Raw genomic sequence first — 23,275 nt, 5'->3', positions numbered from 1 at the left:
CACGTTGCAAGTGCGACTATAGTCGCGCATGTCAGCTATCACATGGATGCCGACTGATCCGGTCATCACCAACTCACCACTGCTCCTAATTAGGATAGTAGCAAGACTGGCACGCTCTATTGAGCATTAGGATGAAGGATCGTCACAGCATCCTACGGTTTCCAGTAAGCTCTTAGGGGAGAGCGATGCTCATGAAGCTTGACTAGAAATCCTTCTGTCCTCGTCATGCATCACGGCGACCGACCCGATGGGTGTGGCCCCACTGTGATCGTCCTGGCCGTGTTGACCTACGTGGCGTGTTGGCTTCGTCCCTACTGTTGAACATTGACTATATATACTACACACTGCAGTTGAATCACGCGAGTCTGGCCGCGTTGGCTTCATCCCTGCCGTTAAACATTGACTATGGAGACTACAAGCTGCAGTTGGATCACAAGAGTGTGGCTGGGTTCGCCTGCGCCGTGTTGGCTTCATCCCTGCTGTTGAACATTGACTATGGATACTATACGCTGCAGTTGAATCACACGAGTCTGGCCGCGTTGACCTGCGTGGCGTGTTGGCTTCCTCCCTGCCGTTGAACACGGACTATGGATACTACACACTGCAATTGAATAAGACGACGATCGATGGACAACGACCATCCATGGGCAGTAAGCCCAACACTGTGCCTCGTATGATCCTCCGGTGTGGTTTAGACCGAAGACCGAGGTTTGGCTGTTCCAACTTCGAGCGCGATGGGAGCACACGGTCGGAGGAGTTGATTGATTGAGTGATCGATGGATCGATCGATGTCGATGAATGATTGAATGCTGCTACAAAGGGACAAATCGATGCTGTCTAGATAACACCATGCGGAAAACACAGAAACATATCTCGAGCAGATCTCCGACGACATGAGATTGATCACAATATGATACCCTATGACGATGGTGGACATACGAGATCCACTTCCGCCGACCAGACTGCTTGCTGTCTAAGTCTCCCTGTCCGTCCTTGATCGATCAACTGACTGACGTAGAAGGACAGTAAGCCCTACTGCAGTATGACCTGCCCGATTCGGATGCGGCCGCACGTATGTGATCCTTCGCGCGTGTAGGTAGCATTCGACCCGCACTACACTGTGTCGATCATACTACACTGTGTCGAAAAGAAGATAGCCTTGATAGGCAGGGAAGAAGCGTAGCACTACTACAACCTGAACTCATGCTGTGTGACAAGACATAAATAGACGCTTCCTCTGTCGATCTTTCCAAGTGAATAGCACCACGGCCATCGTTGCATCCTCCACCATGTCTTCTCTCCATCTGCCATCAAGCTTTTTTGATCCCAACCCCAAAAGTCAAGCAATCAGGAACCGGAGGTCCTTCCTGCTCGCCACTTGCTTGATCGGTACAGCTTTGATCTTTACTCTTCTGGTCAATGCTGCTTCCTTTCATCCAGTCGGGTCTGCTATTGCCCTACAGGAGACGACGTCTTTACAAGTGAGGGCTGACTACCCTGTCTCCACATACGTCTATGAACGCGGTTTCTTTTCTTGGTTTATCGGCATTGCCGGATCCGCTGTCGTCGGCGCCGCCATTGCGTTCTCCAGTATTGGACCTACGTGTGTGGCAGGTGGACCGGTTGGCGTTGGTGGTTGTGTGCTCGCCGCCATTGCCTCTGTGCAGCAGTTGCCGCCATTGCGAACTCGCGAGCAGCGACAACTGAGCTGCAAATGAGGAGGCAGATAATGATCTACATGGAGCCCGTTGACAAATCTTCGAAACGAGAGATCGATCCCGTGGAGCAGTTCTTCAGTGAGCTTTATGGTGTTGACAACTATCGCTTCCACGGACGGATCACCGAAGCCGACACATTCAACCGATATCTGGTGGCGCAAAACAATGGCGAACACGTTCCCGTGTTCAACTTCACATCGCCTCAGGGAATCCGTTTCCATCATGCGATGGTTTACAAAGATGACGGCACCATCTTCCATCGCTTTGGCCTTCCTGCTCCCCCAGCTGCGAGGAGCAGAAGAACCACCATCTACGCTAAATACGCCGACAACGAATATTTCACATCCGGAGGCCTCGACGCACTCGACTCGGGTGGTCTCAACAACGGCAACGACCAATACCTCAACACAGGAGACTACAGCAAGATGCAGACCGAGCTTCATTGTGCGGACTCAAGCCTCACGAGCTTGGGCGAGTTCGGTGTCCAGGTCTACGATGCTACCACGCAAGAGACGATCGGATTCGCGACCATTGCCCCTGTCTAAGCCGATGGAGACACTGTCCTTTTCACCGGCGCAAAGTACTCGCCTCCACTTACACGGGGAGACAACTACGCCCATCAAACGTCGTCGGATTAGAATAGACGCTACGAAGACCAGGAAAGGGCCGATGTCAGCCGGTTTGTTTACTCCGTCCACGTGCTCGACGTTGAGCGTCTTTGCACTCACTGGCGTGAACTATCGTGCTTAGTATGCGCTTGATCAGTCGGTTTGGTGCGCGATTAACGCGGCCCCTTTTTGAAGCAAAAGCTCGACCATTTCAGGGAAAGCTTCACAAGCAGTAAGATGCAGGGCTATTCTACCAGTAGTCTGGATATTTTTCTCAATCGCGGAGCCACACTCATCCTCGTCAGACGAGTTAAGGGGTCCTATTTCGAATGTTTGGGAACCGTAGAGGAAGATATTTGATTCTATGGTGGTCTCAAGATACTTTTGCACATTTTGAACCCGCCCATGAACCATATCATCCTCTGCTACCTCAATCCTTTTCTTGAACCTAGGAATTTGAAAGAGTTGTTCATCCCTATGCGTGGTCTCCGTTGCCTCTGACCATTTATGACGGCTCTCTATTTCCAGCATGAAAGAAGTCTCCTCGAGAGAGTCTTCTGGACCGGGGAAGAATTCGCTCGGATCTGCCCCACCAGCTATGAAAAGAGCCCTTTGTTTGTCAATTTCATATCCAACATTATTCATTCCTGAAATGACTAGAAATTTCACTCTGTAATCACGCGCATATCCAGTGTCGCAATGAGAAAGGCGAAACTGTGCGCACGCGTAGGTGCCGCAAAAGCCATGCCGATGGATTTCCTCACAGTACGGACATAGCACGTACATGGAAGATGCATTCCACCAGACAACATTAGCTTCAAGCTCTTCACCGCCACTCATTTTCAAGATATAAGGCTGTGATTTGGAGGATGGGGAGTTCGGGGAATGTGGAATGAGGGGGAGCGAGGTTGCTTATTACATTCGATTACAGTATGTTTCATGGACCTTATTCACGTGATCTCTCAAATCTCGCTCCCTTCCATTGATCATCCATGCGTGTCAAATATACCTAGCAATATTTTTTAACCCCTGCTTTTTATCGTTTCAGGGCCGATGCGCGCGCCGCGCGCGTCTTCTAGTGCCCTGAAACGAACGAAGTGAGAGAAAGGGTTTTAATCAACACGGATGTACGTGTGCGCGAGACGTGTGCAAAAAGAGGTGGCTTAACTACGTATTGGCTGTTTTGCCACGCCCGTTGCTCATTCGCCCTATTTCGCCCTTGTTCCTGCATTATTCTAGCCTTCTTCAGATTAGATGGTCTTGTCTTTAGGGTTCTAGGGCTTCGTCTGCATCTTTCTGCACGTTATTCTCTTATGATTGCTTCGTGTCCTGCTCCTTGCCCATCGTTTTACTGCAACGCTCTGTTTTGTATTGCCACTGATGTCTCCTGCCGCTTATGTCTCTCTAGGCTTTACCCCTCCACACTGCCTCGTGTCACTGTTCCGCGATGTTATCTATTCGGGCTTGTAGTGATTGTGGCCGGCAAGTACGTCTGTCTATAACTGTCCATCCACCGCGGTGCCCCGCTTGTCGACTAGCATGTTTGCCTCCTACGCTCAAAACACGCCCCTGCGTGCGCTGTCATGTTCCAATCACTACTCACTCTTCTAGTATTCGCTATGCGCTTACCTTCACACTCAATTAACCCAACGCTCTCTTCTCCCACTCAAGCCCCTCCCTCACATAACCTCAACTTCACAAAGGTGGTACTATCCACCTTATTTCTCTGCCCCTTTAGACCCTCCAGCTTCAGCCTTAACAATCTCCTCTCGCAAATTCTCCTCCTCGGTCAACTCTCTCACCTCCCAAACACAGCACTGAATCACCTCCCTCGAGAATACGACAACCTCGGATTTCTTGATCGCCTTCGTAAATGCCCTTTTCACCCTCGGGTCGTACGACCCATCTTGCGGTGGGTAGATGTCACCACCCCGTCTATCGGAGCTAGGCTCGTAGGGCGGGACGTAAGCGGACCAGTAGACGCGCGTTTGACCGAAGCGGCCGAAGTAGAGGTCGGGATTTTGTGTTAGGGTCGTGAATAAGTGGCCCATTTTTAGCGTTTCTTCTTGGTTGGTCTTGAGGGTTTTTGGGGGGGCCTGTTTCTGTCAGTTTTGTGTTTCCTTTCTTTCGTTTTTCTCTTTTGATGATGATGAGATGGGTGGGGGGGAGGAGGATAGAGGGACGAACCGTATAACATTTATACGAGTCCCCGCCCATCGCATGGTGCATTTTGAAAATGGTGACGCCTCCGTATACGGGCGGCTGGCGGAGGAGCATCTTTCGCCAGCTGGCTTCTTTTCTCTTGTAGGCAGATTTCTTTTGAGGGGATGAGAGCATTTCGAGGGGTTTGAAGGAGAAGGGGTTCTCCTTCTCTTGCTCTTTCCCTTCATATTCAGTTTCAGTTGCCTTTTCCTCGTTGTCGTGGATAAGGGGGTATTCATAGACTGATGGGAAGAAGGGTCGGAAGGCTTGTACTAAGAGCGGATTGTAGATGGGGCGTGTGTATGAGGATTCGTATTCGTTTATGCTTCCTTGGTCTAGTTTTGTGTCTTTTTTTAAGGGTGATGGAAGGATAGAGTTCCAGATTGATTTTGCGTGCCATTTGCCCTTTTCAGGTTTTGGGGTGAATGGTTGGAAGAACAGCGCTTGTTGGATTACGGGCGATCTCTGGATTAGGACTGTCCAGGTTTGGCATACCCGCTGGGCCGAGACGAGGAGTGTGCGGTTGTCTAGGTGAAGGAGGATGATCTGGAGGAGTTCAGGGGTGGTGAGGACCTTGGTTTGGGGTTGCTCTTGCTCTTGCATTTTGGTCTCTTATATTACTCGTGAGTATTCTTTGGTCTTGTGGTTGTTGGATTGAATAAGTCGATGAGCCTGCGGTGGGTTGATTGAATGGAGTAGCGGGTGGTACTGATAAGGAACACATGAATACACGTGGCCGCAGCCAGTGTGATTTCCCGCGTAATCGCCCCGCCCCGTTACGGTCAGCTTTTACATGTTCTGTCGCCTTACATTGCCTGACACTTCAACAAAATAGATAATGATTCAATATTTAATATAGTTAAAAGGTTTTACGAGCGTGGTTTCACTACCGCTCTTGCCATCCAGATCATTCAGAACAGCCGTTGGACCAGTGGAAATTCAGAATGTGAAGTCATGGGATGGAGGCAACGGCTAGTCGTCTTTGCTAGGAGCCAGGTATTATTACTCATCTCACGATTGGTATCTCGATGAGTGCTACATAATCCGAGCTTGATCTTTATGGATTATTAATTTTAGTCATTTGTCCTACCTTATACATTGGTCGTTTGCGATTTGCATGCAATTTTACCAAGGTTCACCAATCCAATTCTTCTCGATTTCTCGCTTTCTTTCCTCTCCTAATTCAACGTTTCAGGGCCGTTGCGTGCGAAGCGCGCGTCTTCCAGAAACATACAACGTCTATTCTGGGATCTACGACTACACCGTATTTGAGTTAGCGTGTTTCAGGTTAGGGTTCGAGAATTAATCCGTGTGAGAATCTTGGTATATCTGATTTCGAATATCGCTGTACAAGCTGATACACTTTGGGGATGACAAGACACATTCATGTGTTCACTTGTACGGTTGTCCTGACAAGCCCGCAATAGCGTCCATTCTTAAGTGCGGATCTTCTGTGGGTCCGAAGTTAGACCAAATATGAGTCAGCTTATCACGTGCCCCGATGTCCTGTTGGTTGTATGTGTGTTTTCATTCCAGGGAGCCTTGCAGGCAGCCCTGCTGAGACTATAACCTGACGAAGTGCGGTCGTACCCGGTATCACGTGATCTCCGTGAAGAGAGTGCTTCAACATGTCCCCTTCCTGCCGTTCTCACGAGTCAAACTAAATGAGATTAGAACGATGGTACTATACAGCGATAATCGAAATCACATATACCACCACACTCTCTTGCATCGATTCTCAACCCCTAATGAGAAACAAGCTAATCTAAATATGGTTTGGTCGTAGATCCTTTTGTCAGGGTAAAACTCCACCTGGAAATTTACAATGTGATCCAGCTGGCGCTTACTCAGCTAACCGCCACTGTCTAGTATGGAAACTCGGGGCGTTGAATGACCGCGGTGAGCTGACCAAGGTCGGCCGGCAGATGGCAGAGTTCCCGACAGATCCAATGCTGGCCAAGGCGATCCTCGGGGCAGACAAGTACGGCTGCGTGGAAGAGGTCCTGTCGATCGTGTCGATGCTGGGAGAGGCTAGCGCGTTGTTCTTCCGGCCCAAGGACAAGAAGATCCACGCAGACAGTTGGCGCCCGATGTGGAATTTACACGTCCCATTTCCGCTCCGACAATTCCCCGCCTGTCTGCCCTATAAATACGGCCAAGATAGATAGACTGAATAGTATCGATTTCATCAATTGCCCAATGACATTATCTGGTAGAATTACTAGTGGATACGCTCATCAGACTTTCCAACACCTTTGCTTTCGGGGATAGCCTTGTATGTTACATGACAATGGCGAGAGCTTTAATATTTTATTTTACATGAAACTGCGATACGCGGTTACCTCTACGCCCTGGGTGCTATGGAACAAATTCCTGGTTCGTCGTCAAGGCTGCATCGATTGTATACAGTACTACGTATTTACTAGGTAGAAAAGAACTACTATGTATATACTATACTCTATACGTACTCACTGGTACTAAATTCCTGCCTGGCAAAGAACAACATAATCGCCCCAACCGACAGGAAAAACCCTGCTGTACCCGCTAGTATCCCAATCTCATCGTTCGGCGATCCATATGAACAGAAGAGCATGGCCGGCCCAAACACCACCATCGCATACCTCAGGTTATCCATTGTCTGCGCCTGCGATCGAGAGAAATACGCCTTAATCAAGAAGAATACGGTAACAACGCTGGCGGTGACCGTGGTCCAGTAGCTGCGTTTCCAAGCGGAGGACGACCACCGTTCGGCCTCCACATCTCTCTTCACGTCTTGGTGCAGATACGGACCCACTAAGTCCCCGAAGAGCTCTCTGAATTGCATCTGGGATCCCTGCCGCAGGTGGCTCCCGCGGCCTAGCACCCACTTATCGGCAGAGGTTTGGGCGAGTTCGGGGGGTGCCTCGTGTTCTTGAATTAGGAGATCAAGCAAATAAGCCCGGACTTTGCTAGGGCCAGCGTCCGGGGAAGGAAGTACAGCCATGAAAATAAGACGGGGAACAAGATATCTCGATACGTCAGAAGACTAATCAGTAGAGATACCCGAAGAGGGAGATTGTTTATTGATGTTATAGAGAGCGAAAGAGATTTTTATTTACAAGTGAGAGAAGGAGCGGGGATGCACGATAGTGTCATGTGACCTGCATCCCTTGTTAGCATGTATGTGTCCCTTCGAAGGAGCTCTGGTGGCAGCCCGTCTAACTAGTTAGACCATAAGCAGACTAAGCGCGGTCGTACTCGAGGTCACGTGGTATTTGTTAGGATAGTTCTCCAACATCATCTCCGACTCACCTCTACAAGGTTCCATGGATCCTTACCGTTTTATAACAATGACCCATTTCTTACCGTTAGACGATACGATTACAAGTGAGCAGGGAATGTTGAGAAATTAACCAAAATTAGATTAGTGTGTTTCAAGGTAGGGCTTGAGAAACAAACCATGTGAGAATTTTCTGATTTCGAATATTGCTGTATCTATGGATACTGTCAAAATCCAAAATACAGAGCGGTTTGCAATAATTTCCACAACGGAATCTGTTCTAGTTGACCGGTGAGATTAGTTCCGAACTCCGCAGTAGTAGCTGCGCTAGATCTCCTCTACGACTAAGCCAGCGTGCCGGAAGTGTCCCTCTGCGCTTTTCCCCCTTGCGCCAACGACGTCAACACATCACTCGAGGAAGTTATCGAATCCTTGATCCGGATTTTCTTCGTAGGATTGCCAATTCCGCCGGATGAAGGCCTTGAGCTCAGTAAAGAACTCCTCAATAGGATTCAATCTGGAGAATATGGAGGCAAATACACTAGCTTTACGCCGGCTTCTGAGCATATCTATTCTATTCGGTCCGAGTAATGAAACGATGCGTTGTCTATGACTAACACGGACTTCGGCTCAGGCCATCTCCCATAGTGTTGCAAAAGCTACTCAATATAATCCTCAAAGACGGACGCGTTAGTAGAGCCTTAGAACACTCGAGACAAAACAATGCTATCTTAGGCATATGCAGGCAGTATCTAATATCGTCGATCACGGTGAAATTTGGACACTTAGACTAGTGGTATGCCTAGTGGGAACTAACCCGTTCGCCTAAAGCCTATCCTTTTATCACATCTAGATTCATCCATATAGACAAGGTGGTAAGACTAAAAGTCTAAGATAAAGTGACGGTATTCGTCCCAAAGATCTAGGTTGCGCTCTTAGGCCTTGACCCGAGTAGTCTTTTTGACTAGCTTTTGGACTTAAGGGCGCGGCTGATGCTCGATTTTGTTGCTTGAATAGCGAATTCGTCCCATAGAAAGATCGCCATCTCTTCGAGGTACAAGGTGGGTTTTTCTAGAAGGTGATCGCACAAAGCCTCGAGCATGACTAGAGTTATGCTACGGGGTCGTCCACCTTTATTAGGCGGTGCTTTGACGCTGCCAAACATCCGTATATTAGAAGAGATTCTTAGGATGGTACTCTTGTTGCAACCAGCAGCCTGTGCCATTTGTGAGATAGATAGTTCCCCACTGTCGATCATGTCACAGATAAGCTCATGCTTTGAAGGAGCTAGGTTTGGGGCCATCTTGGTTCGACCACTCGTGATTGATTGTTAAGATGCCCCTCCCTCGGGAGGCTGTTTTGGAAGTGGGGTATGGAGGTGCCGGATGTATTGAATTTATAAGCGAATACATACTTGAACGTACTATGCAATCTACTGTAAGTAGCAATACACGTCCTACTGACAGGGGTACTCCGGAAGAACCCCCAATATGGACTAGCGTGTCTTGGCGTTGGAGCCTGGAGAATCAATCGAAGAGTGTAGGTGGTTGCACCAGTTTCGGGACGCACTGTATGTTCAAGGACTCTTCACTACGTTGATGCCTGAGCTGCTGAAACATTGTGTATATAAGATCAAGGATATTATTAAGATCTATGGATCTCTCATAACCCGCTTGACATGCGCCAATGCATCTCTAATCAAGTTCTTCATACGTCCATCAGAGCAAGCGGCCTCTGCTCTTCGTAGATCCCGCACCCACCGATCCCATCTCTCGCGTTCAAAACCCTTACTGCCGTCTCTCCTCGTTTCAATGTAGTGTGGAAACACGCGGCCGCTCACGACATTAGCCCACAACCGATCGGCGCCTTGAATAAACCACTGGCAAGCGGCTTCCATTGCTGCCGTATGAGCCAGTATCTCGGGAGAGTGTTCCAAATCCTCAAGTGCCATTTCGAACACCCAAGTCGCGCGTAGCGAATTGTCCAGTGGATGAAAACAGGGTCTCTCCCCTGGAGACTCATAGCGGACTTCCGCGGCCTGGGTAAGCTTCGCGAGAAACGCATTCAGGTTTACCCATCGCTCACGTTGCTCTGAATCAAAATCGGGATCACAAGGATCTAGAATTTCCCGGTCAGCTGTGAGAACCTAAAGCTAATTTTGATCATACCTTGGTGATCGCCTCCACGCTCATCCCATGCCTCCAGTGAGGTGTACCCAAAAGATGGGAGACCAGTCCAGAGAATATCGTTGTCAGATTTCAGTGGCTCACCCGTAGTAGGGTCTATGGCTCTCTCTTTCTGAAGTTTCGACATGAACTCGACCAGCGTGCCATGCTGACCTGGCTCGAGTCGCTGTGCTAGCTCCACCACCGACAGGGAGAGGTTGTAGTCGACCAATCCGACGCCACCTCGCGCAGTTGGACCATGAACTGCAAGGGCAGCCATTGTCATGTCCTTAATGCGCTGCACAGCATCCTCGACTGTGGCATTGTTCTGGACGACCATGTCAATGACCTTGTACTCTTCATAGCCCTCAATTTGCCTGATAAAGGCACGCCGCCTCTCATGGGCTCCCTCTCTGCGCTTCAGAAAGCCGCGATCTTGCCTGCTCAACTCTTGTATCATTTTTGTACTATTGACGATGTGTGATCACCAACCATAATTGGTTTTAGCCCTGCCCCGCACACACAAATTTAGATCGGCGGCTTACGTTGACTAGGGGGCAGAACTGTTTATTATCCATACTGAGAGCTAGTTACGCACGAGTTACAGTAGCTAGTAGTTCATCATTCTGAGCGGCCTCTCAATAATGTAAAAGGTTGGTGTACTATGCGTAGTAAACAGCCAGAATATACGAGCTATTCCAGATCAAAGCAACATTAATTGCCAAACATCTCGAATTAGGAGCTTCCAAAAAAGCTTCCTTTGCCTGAGGAATCAGTAACGTAGCAGAGAGTACAATAATAACCAACGTAATCGGTAAGCTAGTCGCCCTTGTAAGCGACCGCCCACCTAACTAACCAAACACTACTATATTGAATCGATTTATTAGACCACCAACGTCAATAATTTCAATTTTCTACCTATCAGACCTATTAGAGCAATGTGTTCTTTTATGCCCAACTTGATTACAGTTGCTGCATCGTGGAGGGGCGCGTCTGATTGGCTGCGAAGCTGGTTCCGCGGAAGGGAGATTCGTAGCTTCCATAGCCTCCATACCCTCCTGAGTCGAAAATCCCTCTGATTGAGTAATGTACTCTTCTATCTCATCTGCAGCGCGCAAATCGCGATTTTTCTTCGCAAAAACTTGAATTTCCTTCGCAAGCATTCGACTCTCCTTCGCAAGAATTGCTGCATTATGCATCATAAGTTGGCACCCTTTGACAAGCTGATTTAGGATTCTCTCATTAGGGTCAGATCGTCTTCGTGATTGACGACTAAGCGTATATTTGATCGATGAAGCATGTTGGATCAATTGTTTAGGATTTGTTGGCGTTTGGACGCTGCATGCGCTTGATCGACCAGGTGTAGAGGCAAGTGTCCGAAGTTGACTATCGAGCTTTGAAATGACCCTACTAGGTTCGTGTGGGACTAGACCAGCTTCAGCGAAAGCATCGTGGATCGTCTCTGGTTGAAAGGCATCTGCGCGGGCTTGTAGGAATGCTTCGAGGAAGTCAAGCTTGTCGATGTGGTTGATCCCCAATCCTGCTTTGCGCCGGATCAAGTCTCCATATGCGCGCTTTAGGGGAGCAAAGCAGCCTACATCTAAAAGCTGTAATAGATGTGACGAATGCCGAGGCATGCGAATTGGGATAATGTCGTTTTCGGAGCACAATCGCTCAAAACTGGGGGTCAAATGACTACCATGGCCATCAAGAACTAGTAGTCGAAATTTACCCCTTGTGCGACTAGTAGTCAGAGGGATAAATTGCTTTTCTAGCCAGCGAAGCCCAATCTCGTCCGTAGTGCAGCCATTATCGCTGATTTCGATTCTCCAATCGTCAGGTAGGTCATCGTACCAAGCAGAGTAGTGGTGGGTTTTCTCTTTGAAGATTATCGTTGGTTGGAGCACGAAGCCTGTCGAATTCACGCATTCAATCGATGTGACCCATTCGCAATTTCCTGGCTGCAAAATCGATCTCCGACCGCAGTATTCGGTTCTTGTAATCACTTCGGCTTTAGATGTGAGGCCTAAAGCAAAGCCGGTTTCGTCAAAACTGTAGATATCCTCAGGTTGGATGCCGTTCCGGTCGATTGTGCCTCGTACTAGCTCAAGCCAAGGAGTGCTAACTCGTGGATGTACGCGTAAAGCGCTTAGGGAGTTGTACCGAGGAGAATCCTGGGGTCTGAGCTCCGGATAGCGCTCCTTTAATAGAATATCGGCCATCTCCCTCATCATTGATGGCGTAGGGGTAGATCCACGTGAATCCATAGAAATAATCCATTGTCGGAGCGATTCCTCTTCTTCGGCGGTCAATTTATGACTATCGGCGCGAGTTTCAGGTTGATTTGTCTTGCCATGTAATCGATTGCGCAATGACGTGCATGGTACGCCAAATACACGCGCGGCTTCTCGAACAGAGGAAATTTCGCCATTCTGGTATGCTCCAATTGCGAGCTGGATCCTACCCTCCCGCTGAGTAGAATTTTGGGAGATTTGGCCGCGAATAGGGGGCATGGTGGGTAGTTGAAATGATGAAGTTGACGCGTTGGGTGGGCCACGCGCTTGTGGATTAGGTTAACCCCTGGGTCCCGTTATTCGCTGGCGTCAGTGGAAGACGGTCGCATTACATTGCACCAAGCAAGATGGCACCGAACCTGAAACACTCACCACTCGAGCTTATTCATCATATGATTCAGAGCAACTCACTAACGACGACTCAGATAGCCTCCGCCGCTGATTGTAGCAGGCAGTCAATAGTACACATTTGCTCCAACCTACAAGCGTTCGGAAACGTTAAAGCCCCCCGTAACGGCGTCAGACGCCCACGGAGTATTAAGCCGTCCATGCTGGAAGCTCTCTGCGAACATTTAAAAAGAAAGCCGACTTTATATCAAGACGAGATGGCTCTCTTTATCTGAGACGAGTTTGGAAAGCATGTGACGATTCAGAGTATCAGCAGAGCGCTTGCTTCAGCGGGTTGGTCCGAAAAAGCAGCTCGACAAATTGCGAACGAGCAAAACGCAGATTTGCAGGACTACTATCTTCACAAACTGTCTGCTTTTCGGTCCTACCAGTTGATCTTCGTGGACTAGTCAGGCTGTGATAAAAGGGCTGGGTTTCGACGGACAGGGTGGTCCCCTCTCGGTGTGACCCCGGTCCAAATCTCCAAGTTCCACCGAGACAAACGCTACCAGCTACTATCTGCGTATGCTCAAGATGGAATTGCCTTGCGGCGAATATTTCAAGGCTCTACCGTCGCCAATATTTTCGAGAATTTCATCGAACAGCTTCTTCAATACTGCAACAGATGGCCTGAACCAAAGTCTGTTCTCATCATGAACAACGCATCTTTTCACCGTACCGACAAGATCCAGCAAATGTGCTTAGATCGCGGCGTCAGGTTGATCTATCTTCCGCCTTATTCACCGGATTTGAACCCGATCGAGGAGTTCTTCTCCGAGCTCAAGCAGTACATCAAGCGAAAGTGGAATGAGTATGAAGTAAATCCAAGCCAGGGTTTCGATAGTTTTCTTGAGTGGTGTGTTGACGTGATTTGTTCAAGGGTATCTAGCGCGGAGGGTCATTTCCGAAATGCAGGTCTGATGATCGAAGAACCCTAGTCTTTGTGCCAAATACAGTAATTCCGGAAATTGGTGTCACCACCACTCTTTCACTGTTCTCATGGTGCCAAAATGGTGCTGAGTCATCCCGCGAGCTGCGCGGGTGACTTGATTAAGCTCATTTGACAAGCTCATGACCACGTTTATGTCATGGCCTTGCTGACAGTCACGGGTAAATTTTTGGTAATGATACACTTTCCGCAAGCGGTTTTCTTTGGCTTTCAAACTGTGGTCAACTGGCCCAAAGCATGGAACGGCTGCCATCTTTGGGTGATCTCATGCCAAAGATGATTGATGAGTGCTCAACTGACCATGTGTTCCAACCTACCTGTCCCATGCATACAAAATTACATTATCCTTTACGCGCGTCTACCTAAAGCCAATCAAAGCCATAAAGCATGATCTAGAGCGGTCTTAGACCTTTAGTGTTAAGCTAGTGATGTCTAGATTATTGTCTTCTTCACTAATAGACTCGGTTGACCCGTCATTCCACTGGCCATCTGACCATCCAGGAAGATTCATACCCCGCCAATCTGAGTAGAGTGGTTTTATATTATTGACAATGACAAAATCGAAACCAATCAAAGGCTAAGATGTTAAGATTGAAACCCACTAAGCTCTTTACGTCAGTCCGCTAAAATGTGTCTATATTAGCTCGTCTTCGATAATGGGATGATCCCTCCTTACTCTCTATTACAGAATCTGCGGTCCGCTAATTTATGTTTGTCTCACACAATCATGTGCAAAATATCGGCAGTCGAGAGAGCTGCCGCCCTTTCACATATGGCAGCATGCTTCTTGGCTTCTGGGATAGTCTCATTGTTCCCTGTATTATGGGCATATCCGCTCATACTACCAACCACGTACAGCTTGAAAACGACTCAGCAGATTGTCAACTTCTTGGTTCCAATTGTCGCAATCGGGCTCGGTTCGATCTACCGTTTATCGCTGGGGTAAGCCAATTACTATCAAATACAAGATTAAACATCTAACAGAGTTTCCCCTTAAGCTTCACGAATGAGAGAGAATGCGTCACAGCGCTGAACGTATCCAAACTCGGCTTTGTACAATTGGAAACACATACAGCAACTGCAAAGCAGTCCTTACTTAAACTCTCCCAACTTGCTGCTCGTTTTCGCTCATTTCGGTGTTCTGCCTTGTTCTATATCGCGGCCTTCGTAACGTATACCACCATAACCTGGATTTTGTCAACGATTTTCGTTGTTGACGTGGTGACAGTGGGGAGAGACTTGAGCACATTTGGCAACAACTCCCTGAGTCCAAATCAGTACAGCTTCACCGACATTCGGCTTGGAGTTGGAATCCAAGATGACGACGACGCATGCCTGGCCTCTGTAACAGCGGCGAACTGTACCTACTCGTTAGCCTTGGGGCCTTTAAGTTCACTCCTTATAGCACGAGAGCCCTATCAGATCGCTGGCTTCACATTCCGCGATGGAGACCCCTTCGGTACTCATGGAATCCCTTACGATGCACTTTATCAATTCTGGAACGACCCTGAGTTGTCGCGTTGGGGAGACTTGACTACACAGTATTGTCTGCCCATGCTAGATCCGAATACAGTTTCTTGTAGGCAGGACGTCTCCAATTCACGCGTCAACTATAGATATGTTGGAATCGAAGGCAGCAACGGATTGGAAATTGTTACAGTCGACCCAAATACGACATTTGCTACAGCGTTTCCTCATGCGGCACGCAATAATGGGACAACGGGAACTATGACCGTCGCACAGAGTAATCATAGTGGCCCACCGTATGAGACTGTTATTAGCGGAAGCTACGAGTGGGCGGACCTCCTATCGCGACTCAGCTATGGTACAAACTCCACATCAAATATATTCACCACTGTCTGCACTCTAGAGAATAGAGGCAACTGGAGGTGGGTTACGTTGTCTTATTCCGACAACACCTTCACGGCTTCCCTCGACCTAGCCACAGAACTCTGTAGCAATGATCCCTCTGTTGATGGTTACCAGTACAACACAGTTGATCGCGTCGCAGCATACAAGATTTTGCCTTTCGCGATCGAGGGTCCAACCTACTTGTTAAGCTCAACGGACGGATACTCCAAGTTTATTAACCAGGATGACCACGTATATCTCCCTGAAGATGGTGGTAAAACACTCACACAATATTATGCACAACTCAACAACATGACAGAGTTGGAAACGCTTCTAAGCGGCATGTACGCCACAGTGCAAACTATATACACAAGCACTCAGAATGGTACTGCGGCCACGTTTCCTATTCTCAAAGTGACCAGTCCTCATCAGTACCAGGTCACTATCAACTGGACAGTTATATCAGCTCTTTCTGCAGCCGCGGCAACACTCATTTGGATTTTCACCGTTGCTCAAGCTGTCAGGTGGATTGTTGCTATTTTTCATGACAAGAAACTGGGGTGGGCTTTGATGGAGCCCCTGGAGCTTATGGGCTATGCATCACATATCGCCCAAGACTTAAAGTCATTGCAGGTCCACTCTGAAGGAAAGCTTAAGTTGGACAAACTGAAAGGTATTCGCCTGGGACCGGAGGGTGTTTTGAACCTTGATGGGGAAGATGCTGTTGATCTGGATGCTACGCGTAGTGCCAATCAAGGCTCATTGGAATTGACCGCTCTCTGATCGCTCGCATGGGAGGACGGACCTACTTCTCGCTCCAACCCCCCCTTTTCATCCTCTAACGATTGATCTGGTCCAAAAGACTCGGCGCCATTTAGGATCAAAATTCCTGTGCGACATTTCGGGCAGTGGTTGAAGGATTAGAATGTCTACGCTCGACAACGTGGAAGGCGGAAGGCGACAGTATGGAGGGGCGTGGAAGTTGCACGCATCTCATGAACTTTCCCGTAAAATTGAGAAACAAATTCAAGTCAAAACATGTGCCTATTCGTGGTAAAGCGGTGATATATGATTAAACATGATATGATAGTCTAGCGGGGTTGAAAATTGCCAGGTAAACAGGAAATGTGTTTTGTCTTTTACAGTACAATGCCAAGAAACTGGGACTGCTATTGACCATGCCAAGGAAGAATAGCATTTCATTGGTTATTAAATGGTTACACCGGTTTCCGGAAACGCTGTATATAACAAATTACATAGACGCCTAAAAGAACGGGCCTTTATAACCAGTCCTCGTATTAGGCATCCCCTGTTATATACACACGACCATTATAGTTTTCAACCAAAAACGTAATGTCCTTCACAGAACGCCGAGCAATACCCCACTTGACACCGCGCTTCGTGAAATAATCAGGGTCTTTGTCCTCATCAATCTGGGCCAGATCTAACCCATCATCCAGGGCGACATCACACGCCTTTTTTACCTCGGCTTTCATTCCTCATCACCCAGATGCGACTGCTGCCAGGTACTGTATTTTCTCACAGCAACGTCAAGAAAGCCTGGGATGTGGAAGTCAGGAACATCGACAGAAGAAGCAGTGCCATTCTCTGGAAATGGAAGTGCGGGTTATTCGGCTGTCTGCGGAGCTTCTGCTGGAAGAGCATTCGTGATAGAAATGGGAGGGCAGCTTGGCTCGGCGATAGGACGGTTATAAGGCCTTGGCCTATCAAGTCGTTGCCTCTCCGCTCTATATATCTGTTCGCGGATCATATTAGGAACGTCTTCGCGTGATTTTGAAAGCCCACCACTCTGCACGTATTTCCCCAGGCTATCCATGGGATCCTGGTACAGCTTGTAATGCTTCTTTCCATAAAGATCTTGCCAACAATGCGGGCCTAACTCACAAGACCCAGGACAGCGCATTAGAGCATATACCATTTTTGATGGCGGTCGTGGCTCAGGGGGAGTCAGAGACCGGAATGGCAAGGACCTGGATTCGGGGATCACTAGGAAGAGCCGAAGAAGAACCGGAGAGAGATGATGATGGTATTCCTAGATTCCCAGAAGGGAAGGTCTATCTACAACAGCGGTGGGCGCTGACACTTCAGGCACCCACTCACCTTCATCGATAGGCAATCGTGACGTTGGAGTTCATCAACGTGGACTTCGGAGAAAAGGTAGTGCAAACTACACCGACATCATGAAGAAGGAGATATCCGGTGATTTGAATGAGAATATTCCGAACGTGGAAGAAGACAGCCAGAAAATTATAGTTATGGGCGTGTCCTTACCCTCAATCAACGAAGACATACTGATTTTTTAGTTTCTGCAAACAATGAGATTCGAGATAACTTACGGGGCATTGTTCGCGGATTGTTGAGGAGGAATATATCCATGGCTGAACTAGAATTTCAACCAGACTAATCGGGTAAGTAAATTTTGGATTATTCTATCACCTGCACCTGTAGCTCTTCGCCTTCCTCCCATCATCCCTGGTTCCGGTAGGGCGAGGCTAGGTTTCAGAGTGGAGGGATGCTCTGGCTCGAATACAATTTCCCTTACTGTGGTTGATTTCTCTGCCATTACAGTCGTTCTCGAAATCGGCTTGACAACTACACTCTTCGTCACTCTTTTCTGGCCCCACCGCCAAGGCCTTAGCGCAGATCAATCATTGAGCAGGCCGCATCAAATTGATGGACATCATAAAATGGAAATCTATAGTGGGCCTTTGCAAATCATGCGGCAGGGTCGCCTAGCAACTGGTCCCTGGAGGATTTGCTAGGTGCCTCAATTTCCTTCCCAGCCCTTACATTATGCGTTTCCTATGCCAGTCATCGCCCCTAAGAGGTGTTATTTCAGATTGTTGATAGCTTTTCAGGGGCCTGTGGAGAAAGCTATTTTTATACCAACTGACTCCAAAATCGGTATCCATATGTGCTCTGACACTTGTGGGTATTCGGGCAATTATTTTGGTCTATCCCCTCCACCGAGCAGCCAGCGAATGCATGTGCGAATACGCTTTCAATCAATTTGTTGGGCTCATGTTCTAGTGGACTGTTAGACTAGGATGGCGGATACATCTGGCCCCCTTTGGCCCCATAGAAGAAGGATGTAGCGCTCCTGGGATGTACATAGTCAACGGTAGATCTTCGGTAGCATAGCTAGTCCATAGGCTGTCGGGGAGATATCATGAACGCTGTTACCCTATAAATATCCTCAGTAGAATCTCCCTTGGCTGATACCAGATTTCTTTGCAACTTCCACATTATACCATAAATCCAACACCAAATATGCGCTTTGAGCTTCCAATCCTGCTCGGCCTAGCCGCCGCCGCCTCTGCCTCCACATGGACAGTCACTGCCTGGACTGATGCCAATTGTCAAGAAAACCCCTACATCTGGACTGGTGACGATGCTGAATCCATAAATACTGGGAATTGGTACTCTTCAATTGCAGCATCCTATCCTGACGGATGGACTTTCACAGCTTGGACAGGAGCAGGAGAAACTGGCGATGCGTATCAGCCAGCTCCCAACACCTGCCAGATTCCATCCAATGGGGATGCTGTTCTGTCCTTCACTTTGGCCGAGAACTAGATGGTGAGTTAGCTTCTTGCCTGGTCATATAGTTACTCTAGCTAAGTGGGTTGCTGACTTTCACGATAGAGGCGTCCCCGAGGGTGATGGGAGTAGAAGAGGTCACCTTCATACAATCTTATCTGCGTTCTGAATTGTTGCCGTGCGCGTGGGTTTGATTGATTGCTTCCTCTGCGCTCTTTGCTATCGATTTAAATCGGGCTCCTTTAAATATGTTTACGATATTGGTCGATGATCGCCAACGGGCCGATCCAGCCTTTTGAAACAAAGTTCAGGCGTGGCGCAAGAATCACTCGAAAATATATAAGAATATGAACAGTAGTTGGATATTGCTGCGGAGTGCTCAATTACAAGTAGGCCTGCACCTGGTTGAAAGCCTGGGTATTCTTCCCTAGGCTTATTCCTTCCCTGTAGGTTCAAATTGGCAGGGGTCTAACGATGTGATTCAGATGTGATACGGCAGGACCGCTAGACAAGGACTGCTGGCAACACAAATGTTCCAGGCGCAAGTCTTCCTGGTCTGGGTGTTACGAGAAGCACCTAATTCCGAGAAGTCTCTCCATTAGACGCAAGATTAGTGGCGAAGATATACGACCCTCTCTATTGATTTGGAATGGAAGCCTTGGCTGGGGCTGAATTTGCACATACGGCAGCAACCATCACGCCAGAGAGGCGAGAATTTCGTGAGGCTTGAGTAGTTTTATAGTCGGGAGTGGGCCATGACCTCATCGCGGAAAAGCTTTCACCGTACACTGAGAACAGCTATTCCTTACATTCGAGGCTACTAGGAGAATTAGATGAATTGTGCGAATTGTCCAACACCGTGAACTAGGCCCTCCGACAAAGGAAAAAGCACGAACAAACAAAGCATTTGCCATCGGGCCCCGACCCACCACAGAATCTGCAGCTCCACCAACAGCTCTCTCTCCTGTCTCTCCTTCGCCCTCCTTCTCTTCCAACTTCACTTCACCTCCCTCACAACTGACGACTCTCGACACTTACACCAGTGCCTATTTTGTCGCTATATCCCTCGCCTTAACGCGCTTTCGTTCACACCTTCCATCACCGACTTGCCCCTGCGCAGTCAGAATCGGTCGCATCCCTCTCCCCCCACCACAACCCACCATGAGCGGCCGCAACGTATCGCACGGCCGCGGCGGAGCCGGTAAAGACACCCTGAGCATTCCCTACAAGCGCAAACTCTCCCCGCTAACCTCTCCGACGAGCAGGAAATATCTCCCGGCAACAGTCCGCCACCACACCCCGCGACCTCGTCACCCCGACCATCAAGCAAGAGGTCTACACAACCGGTCGCGGCGGCTCAGGCAACATGGTACACAATGACCCCGGGCGGCCGGAGATTGCGCGCGAGAGTCAAGACGTTGAATCGCCGCCGTTGCGCGCGGAGCAGATCCCCCACCACACCGGACGAGGTATGCTATGCGCGAAACTCTGGAGCATGATTGCGTGGCATGATACAAGCAACTGAACTGACCCGATTCTCGGCGACCTAGGCGGCGCGGCGAATGCTTATATCCCTTCTCCTGAAGAGGAGAGGAGACATCGACAGGAGCAGGAGGCAGAGTTGAAGCGGGTGCGCACTGCATCCAAGGATCGCGTCAAGGAGATCGAAAAGGAGCAGAAGGAGCGCAACCAGTCGCCTGCGAGCTGAACAGGGATTTTATTTCTCGGGGTTATGCACGGTTCGATGGGTGTGGCCTTGGCCAATTTCCGTTCGCTGATAGGAACCGATGCGTGCGCAGACAACCTTCCCCAAATTAATGGTGCTGCGGGCAGTGCTTGTGCCTGACGGTTAGTCTGGGTGTGGGAAGCAGTCAATTAAAAAAAAAAGGGGGAGTTCGGGGTCAAGAGGTCTGTCTTATCAGACATTGGAGTCTTTGTCTTATGCTTGCTTTTTTGGCCTGGGTCTTATCTCTAACCCCTGCTATCACGGCGCTCGGGGTGTATCTGGTGTTTTTCTTTCGTTTGAACGTCATGGCTGATAAGACCATGATTTGATCATCCCTAGCTCCTTAGATCTATATTCAAGGCGACGGAATTGTACAATGCAGGACACAAACGACATGGATCACGTAGTCCGGTAGCTCTATAAGCGACCGTGCTGGGTTTCTATTATTGCTATATCTCCTGAAGATGCTGGATTAAATCTCTGGAAGAAAACACCCCGTCGCATCCACCGGCCAATTGATCAGCGGCCTCCAGTCTGGCCCAAGGGCATCGCCAATCTCCCTCAGCACGCGCGTGCCCCATTCGCCCATCCACCACGAGTCCCGCAGGTGATGGAGGATGACCGCATAATGGGCCAGGACCACCAGCGCAAACGGCTGGCGCTGCTCCACCAGATCCACAAATGCAGTGGGGACTTGGGATATCCAGCAAAAGGCAAATGCCTTTGGCTCGGCCCCTTTCATGAGCGTCTCGAGCGAGTCACTCAGGTGGTGAATGGCAGACTCGAAGACCGCAGTCTCGTGCTGGGTTGGTTGCCGGGCTGTTTCGAGCTCGTTCTGGCGCTGCAGTGCCTGTACTACCAGGCGCGACATGTCTGGCATCGTCGGACAGGCTTCAGCGGGTGAAGTTAGCGGTGCGAGGTCACTAGCTGCGACGCGGCTCATTACGGCTTTCATTGCGCCGAGAAGCCACCTCGTCAGTTGGAAGACTTCTATGAATTCGTCTAGGATGCTGGATTGTTCATCGTCTCCTTCGTCATGTGCGGGTTCATCTTCCACATTGTTGATCTGGCAGTATGCAAATGGAAAGATGGTCATGAGGATACACAGTGCATAGACGGCGTTGCATTCTGCCGTGGTGAGGTCGTATAGTTCGGCTAACTGGATTCCCGCGAGGGCTTCGCTATGGTGTTCACGAGCTGTGACAACATACGTCCACTTCTGCTCTGGGCTCGTGCTAGTTGTGGAGAGATGAAGGGCGGATAGGGCCAATAGGCCGTGCCGTAATGGGGCATGCCGGAGTGATAGTCGCGGAATGACGGTTTGCCAAAGTGGTTTGTCGAGGCGGTCCCGCACCACAGAGCGGTAGGTCGTCGTGCACCAATGCATCATTAATTCCAGGTCTTGCAGATGCAAGGCATCTTCCATCTCCGCTGGAAGGCTAGACTGCGTTGGGTCGGAGTCATCATCCTCATCGGATAACCGGAAGCTTGCCTGAGGATCCACTTCGGTCATTGTTGGCGGTAGTGATGGCGAAGACCGACTAGAGGCTGATGATGATACCGACAAGCGCGCCTGAGGTTGAAAGGTCTGCTGCGGTGCATATGAAGTGGTCATATTGCGAGCCTTGCAGCGAGCACATGGCGAGAGCTGCATCGCATCCTGTAGGGGTGGGTGAGATGTCAGAGGTGAAACCACTACAGTGGGCCGACGAGGATGTTTTTGAATCCCATGGCGGTTGGCTTACCATGATGATCCGCGCCTCGTGGTGCAGACTCGCCTGCCGAGGTCGCTTGTTTGGCGGCGACGCCATGAGTGCAACCCGCTGGTCCCGCTGTGGAGAGTAAATGATAGACGAGGGTGGCGGGATTGACTCGCGACGATTGACGGAACGAACGGTGGAGGAGAGGGATTTGGTCCCTTTTTAATGTTGATGGGTGACGAGATGGCCCCCCTAGGCCTTGCCGTGATATAGCCCCATTGCATGGAGAACAACCCAAAGCAGTATGAAGAGAAGGATTTATGGCGGGCGGACGGAATCAGTCGCGTGGCCCAGTTTGATCTGGTGGCGGTGGGTCGTGGGAGCATGTCTTTAGTTACTATGATCGTTTAGGCCTGCAGGCTAAAATTGTTCCCGAAGCGGCAAATGCACTGAGTTTTGACACCATCGTGATGCGCGGTTCTGCCATGACGGCCAAGTGCAACGGCAGCAACTCCCACGAACAAAACCGGGACCAGAAGATCACGAATCCTGCAGCCTCGCAATAAACAAGAATCTTATTTTTTGTTGAGAGGAAACGGTTGCATTTCGCCATGACCACGAGTAAACGACAGAGTACATTGCCCGATCGCGTTTAGGGTCTGGCGATCGTCTTAGTCAGGCGTGGGACGAGCTCTGCTTTTTCCTGTTGGGGCATGGCGTCACGCTCGGACGCTCCACATGGCGCTGGGTTCGAGAAGCATTTTCTGATGAGGGCAAAATAATAGAGACGCGCGGCGCAACCGAGCTCGTCTTTGCCCGGATCAGGTAAACGAACAGCGGAGAAAGGTACATTAA

The 23,275-nt window shown here is 49.3% G+C and overlaps 10 protein-coding genes across 10 annotated transcripts; 5 read left to right on the top strand and 5 right to left on the bottom strand.

The window, feature by feature from the left end:
- Window positions 1-1,289: 1,289 nt before the first annotated feature.
- Window positions 1,290-2,263, top strand: N7474_006046 (uncharacterized protein; the record flags this gene model as incomplete). Its single annotated transcript, XM_057197461.1, has 2 exons — window positions 1,290-1,605; window positions 1,668-2,263. 2 exons carry the CDS (start codon window positions 1,290-1,292, stop codon window positions 2,261-2,263), a joined length of 912 nt encoding a protein of 303 aa, XP_057054857.1.
- A 216-nt stretch (window positions 2,264-2,479) lies between these two features.
- N7474_006045 (Ankyrin repeat-containing protein) lies at window positions 2,480-3,166 on the bottom strand (the record flags this gene model as incomplete). The annotated part of the gene is made up of 1 exon (XM_057197460.1): window positions 2,480-3,166. The coding sequence occupies one exon, from the start codon at window positions 3,164-3,166 to the stop codon at window positions 2,480-2,482; it is 687 nt and encodes a 228-aa protein (XP_057054856.1).
- Window positions 3,167-4,044: 878 nt separating this feature from the next.
- On the bottom strand, window positions 4,045-5,131 carry N7474_006044 (uncharacterized protein; the record flags this gene model as incomplete). Its single annotated transcript, XM_057197459.1, has 2 exons — window positions 4,045-4,422; window positions 4,514-5,131. 2 exons carry the CDS (start codon window positions 5,129-5,131, stop codon window positions 4,045-4,047), a joined length of 996 nt encoding a protein of 331 aa, XP_057054855.1.
- A 1,855-nt stretch (window positions 5,132-6,986) lies between these two features.
- On the bottom strand, window positions 6,987-7,511 carry N7474_006043 (uncharacterized protein; the record flags this gene model as incomplete). The annotated part of the gene is made up of 1 exon (XM_057197458.1): window positions 6,987-7,511. The coding sequence occupies one exon, from the start codon at window positions 7,509-7,511 to the stop codon at window positions 6,987-6,989; it is 525 nt and encodes a 174-aa protein (XP_057054854.1).
- A 1,927-nt stretch (window positions 7,512-9,438) lies between these two features.
- On the bottom strand, window positions 9,439-10,412 carry N7474_006042 (DUF3632 domain-containing protein; the record flags this gene model as incomplete). The annotated part of the gene is made up of 2 exons (XM_057197457.1): window positions 9,439-9,905; window positions 9,956-10,412. 2 exons carry the CDS (start codon window positions 10,410-10,412, stop codon window positions 9,439-9,441), a joined length of 924 nt encoding a protein of 307 aa, XP_057054853.1.
- Window positions 10,413-14,362: 3,950 nt separating this feature from the next.
- N7474_006041 (uncharacterized protein) lies at window positions 14,363-16,216 on the top strand (the record flags this gene model as incomplete). The annotated part of the gene is made up of 2 exons (XM_057197456.1): window positions 14,363-14,524; window positions 14,567-16,216. 2 exons carry the CDS (start codon window positions 14,363-14,365, stop codon window positions 16,214-16,216), a joined length of 1,812 nt encoding a protein of 603 aa, XP_057054852.1.
- A 2,508-nt stretch (window positions 16,217-18,724) lies between these two features.
- N7474_006040 (uncharacterized protein) lies at window positions 18,725-19,030 on the top strand (the record flags this gene model as incomplete). Its single annotated transcript, XM_057197455.1, has 1 exon — window positions 18,725-19,030. The coding sequence occupies one exon, from the start codon at window positions 18,725-18,727 to the stop codon at window positions 19,028-19,030; it is 306 nt and encodes a 101-aa protein (XP_057054851.1).
- Window positions 19,031-20,155: 1,125 nt separating this feature from the next.
- N7474_006039 (DUF3602 domain-containing protein) lies at window positions 20,156-20,702 on the top strand (the record flags this gene model as incomplete). Its single annotated transcript, XM_057197454.1, has 3 exons — window positions 20,156-20,195; window positions 20,260-20,463; window positions 20,545-20,702. 3 exons carry the CDS (start codon window positions 20,156-20,158, stop codon window positions 20,700-20,702), a joined length of 402 nt encoding a protein of 133 aa, XP_057054850.1.
- Window positions 20,703-21,192: 490 nt separating this feature from the next.
- N7474_006038 (uncharacterized protein) lies at window positions 21,193-22,531 on the bottom strand (the record flags this gene model as incomplete). Its single annotated transcript, XM_057197453.1, has 2 exons — window positions 21,193-22,380; window positions 22,466-22,531. 2 exons carry the CDS (start codon window positions 22,529-22,531, stop codon window positions 21,193-21,195), a joined length of 1,254 nt encoding a protein of 417 aa, XP_057054849.1.
- A 171-nt stretch (window positions 22,532-22,702) lies between these two features.
- On the top strand, window positions 22,703-22,986 carry N7474_006037 (uncharacterized protein; the record flags this gene model as incomplete). The annotated part of the gene is made up of 2 exons (XM_057197452.1): window positions 22,703-22,789; window positions 22,840-22,986. The coding sequence occupies 2 exons, from the start codon at window positions 22,703-22,705 to the stop codon at window positions 22,984-22,986; spliced, it is 234 nt and encodes a 77-aa protein (XP_057054848.1).
- Between the last annotated feature and the right edge of the window lie 289 nt (window positions 22,987-23,275).

Source organism: Penicillium riverlandense (assembly GCF_028828495.1).
Source record: "Penicillium riverlandense strain IBT 135883 chromosome Unknown utg000003l_segment0_segment0, whole genome shotgun sequence".
Classification (NCBI taxonomy): Eukaryota; Fungi; Ascomycota; class Eurotiomycetes; order Eurotiales; family Aspergillaceae; genus Penicillium; species Penicillium riverlandense.
Note: the sequence above shows the minus strand (reverse complement) of the source record. Positions and strands in the feature narration are given on the sequence as shown.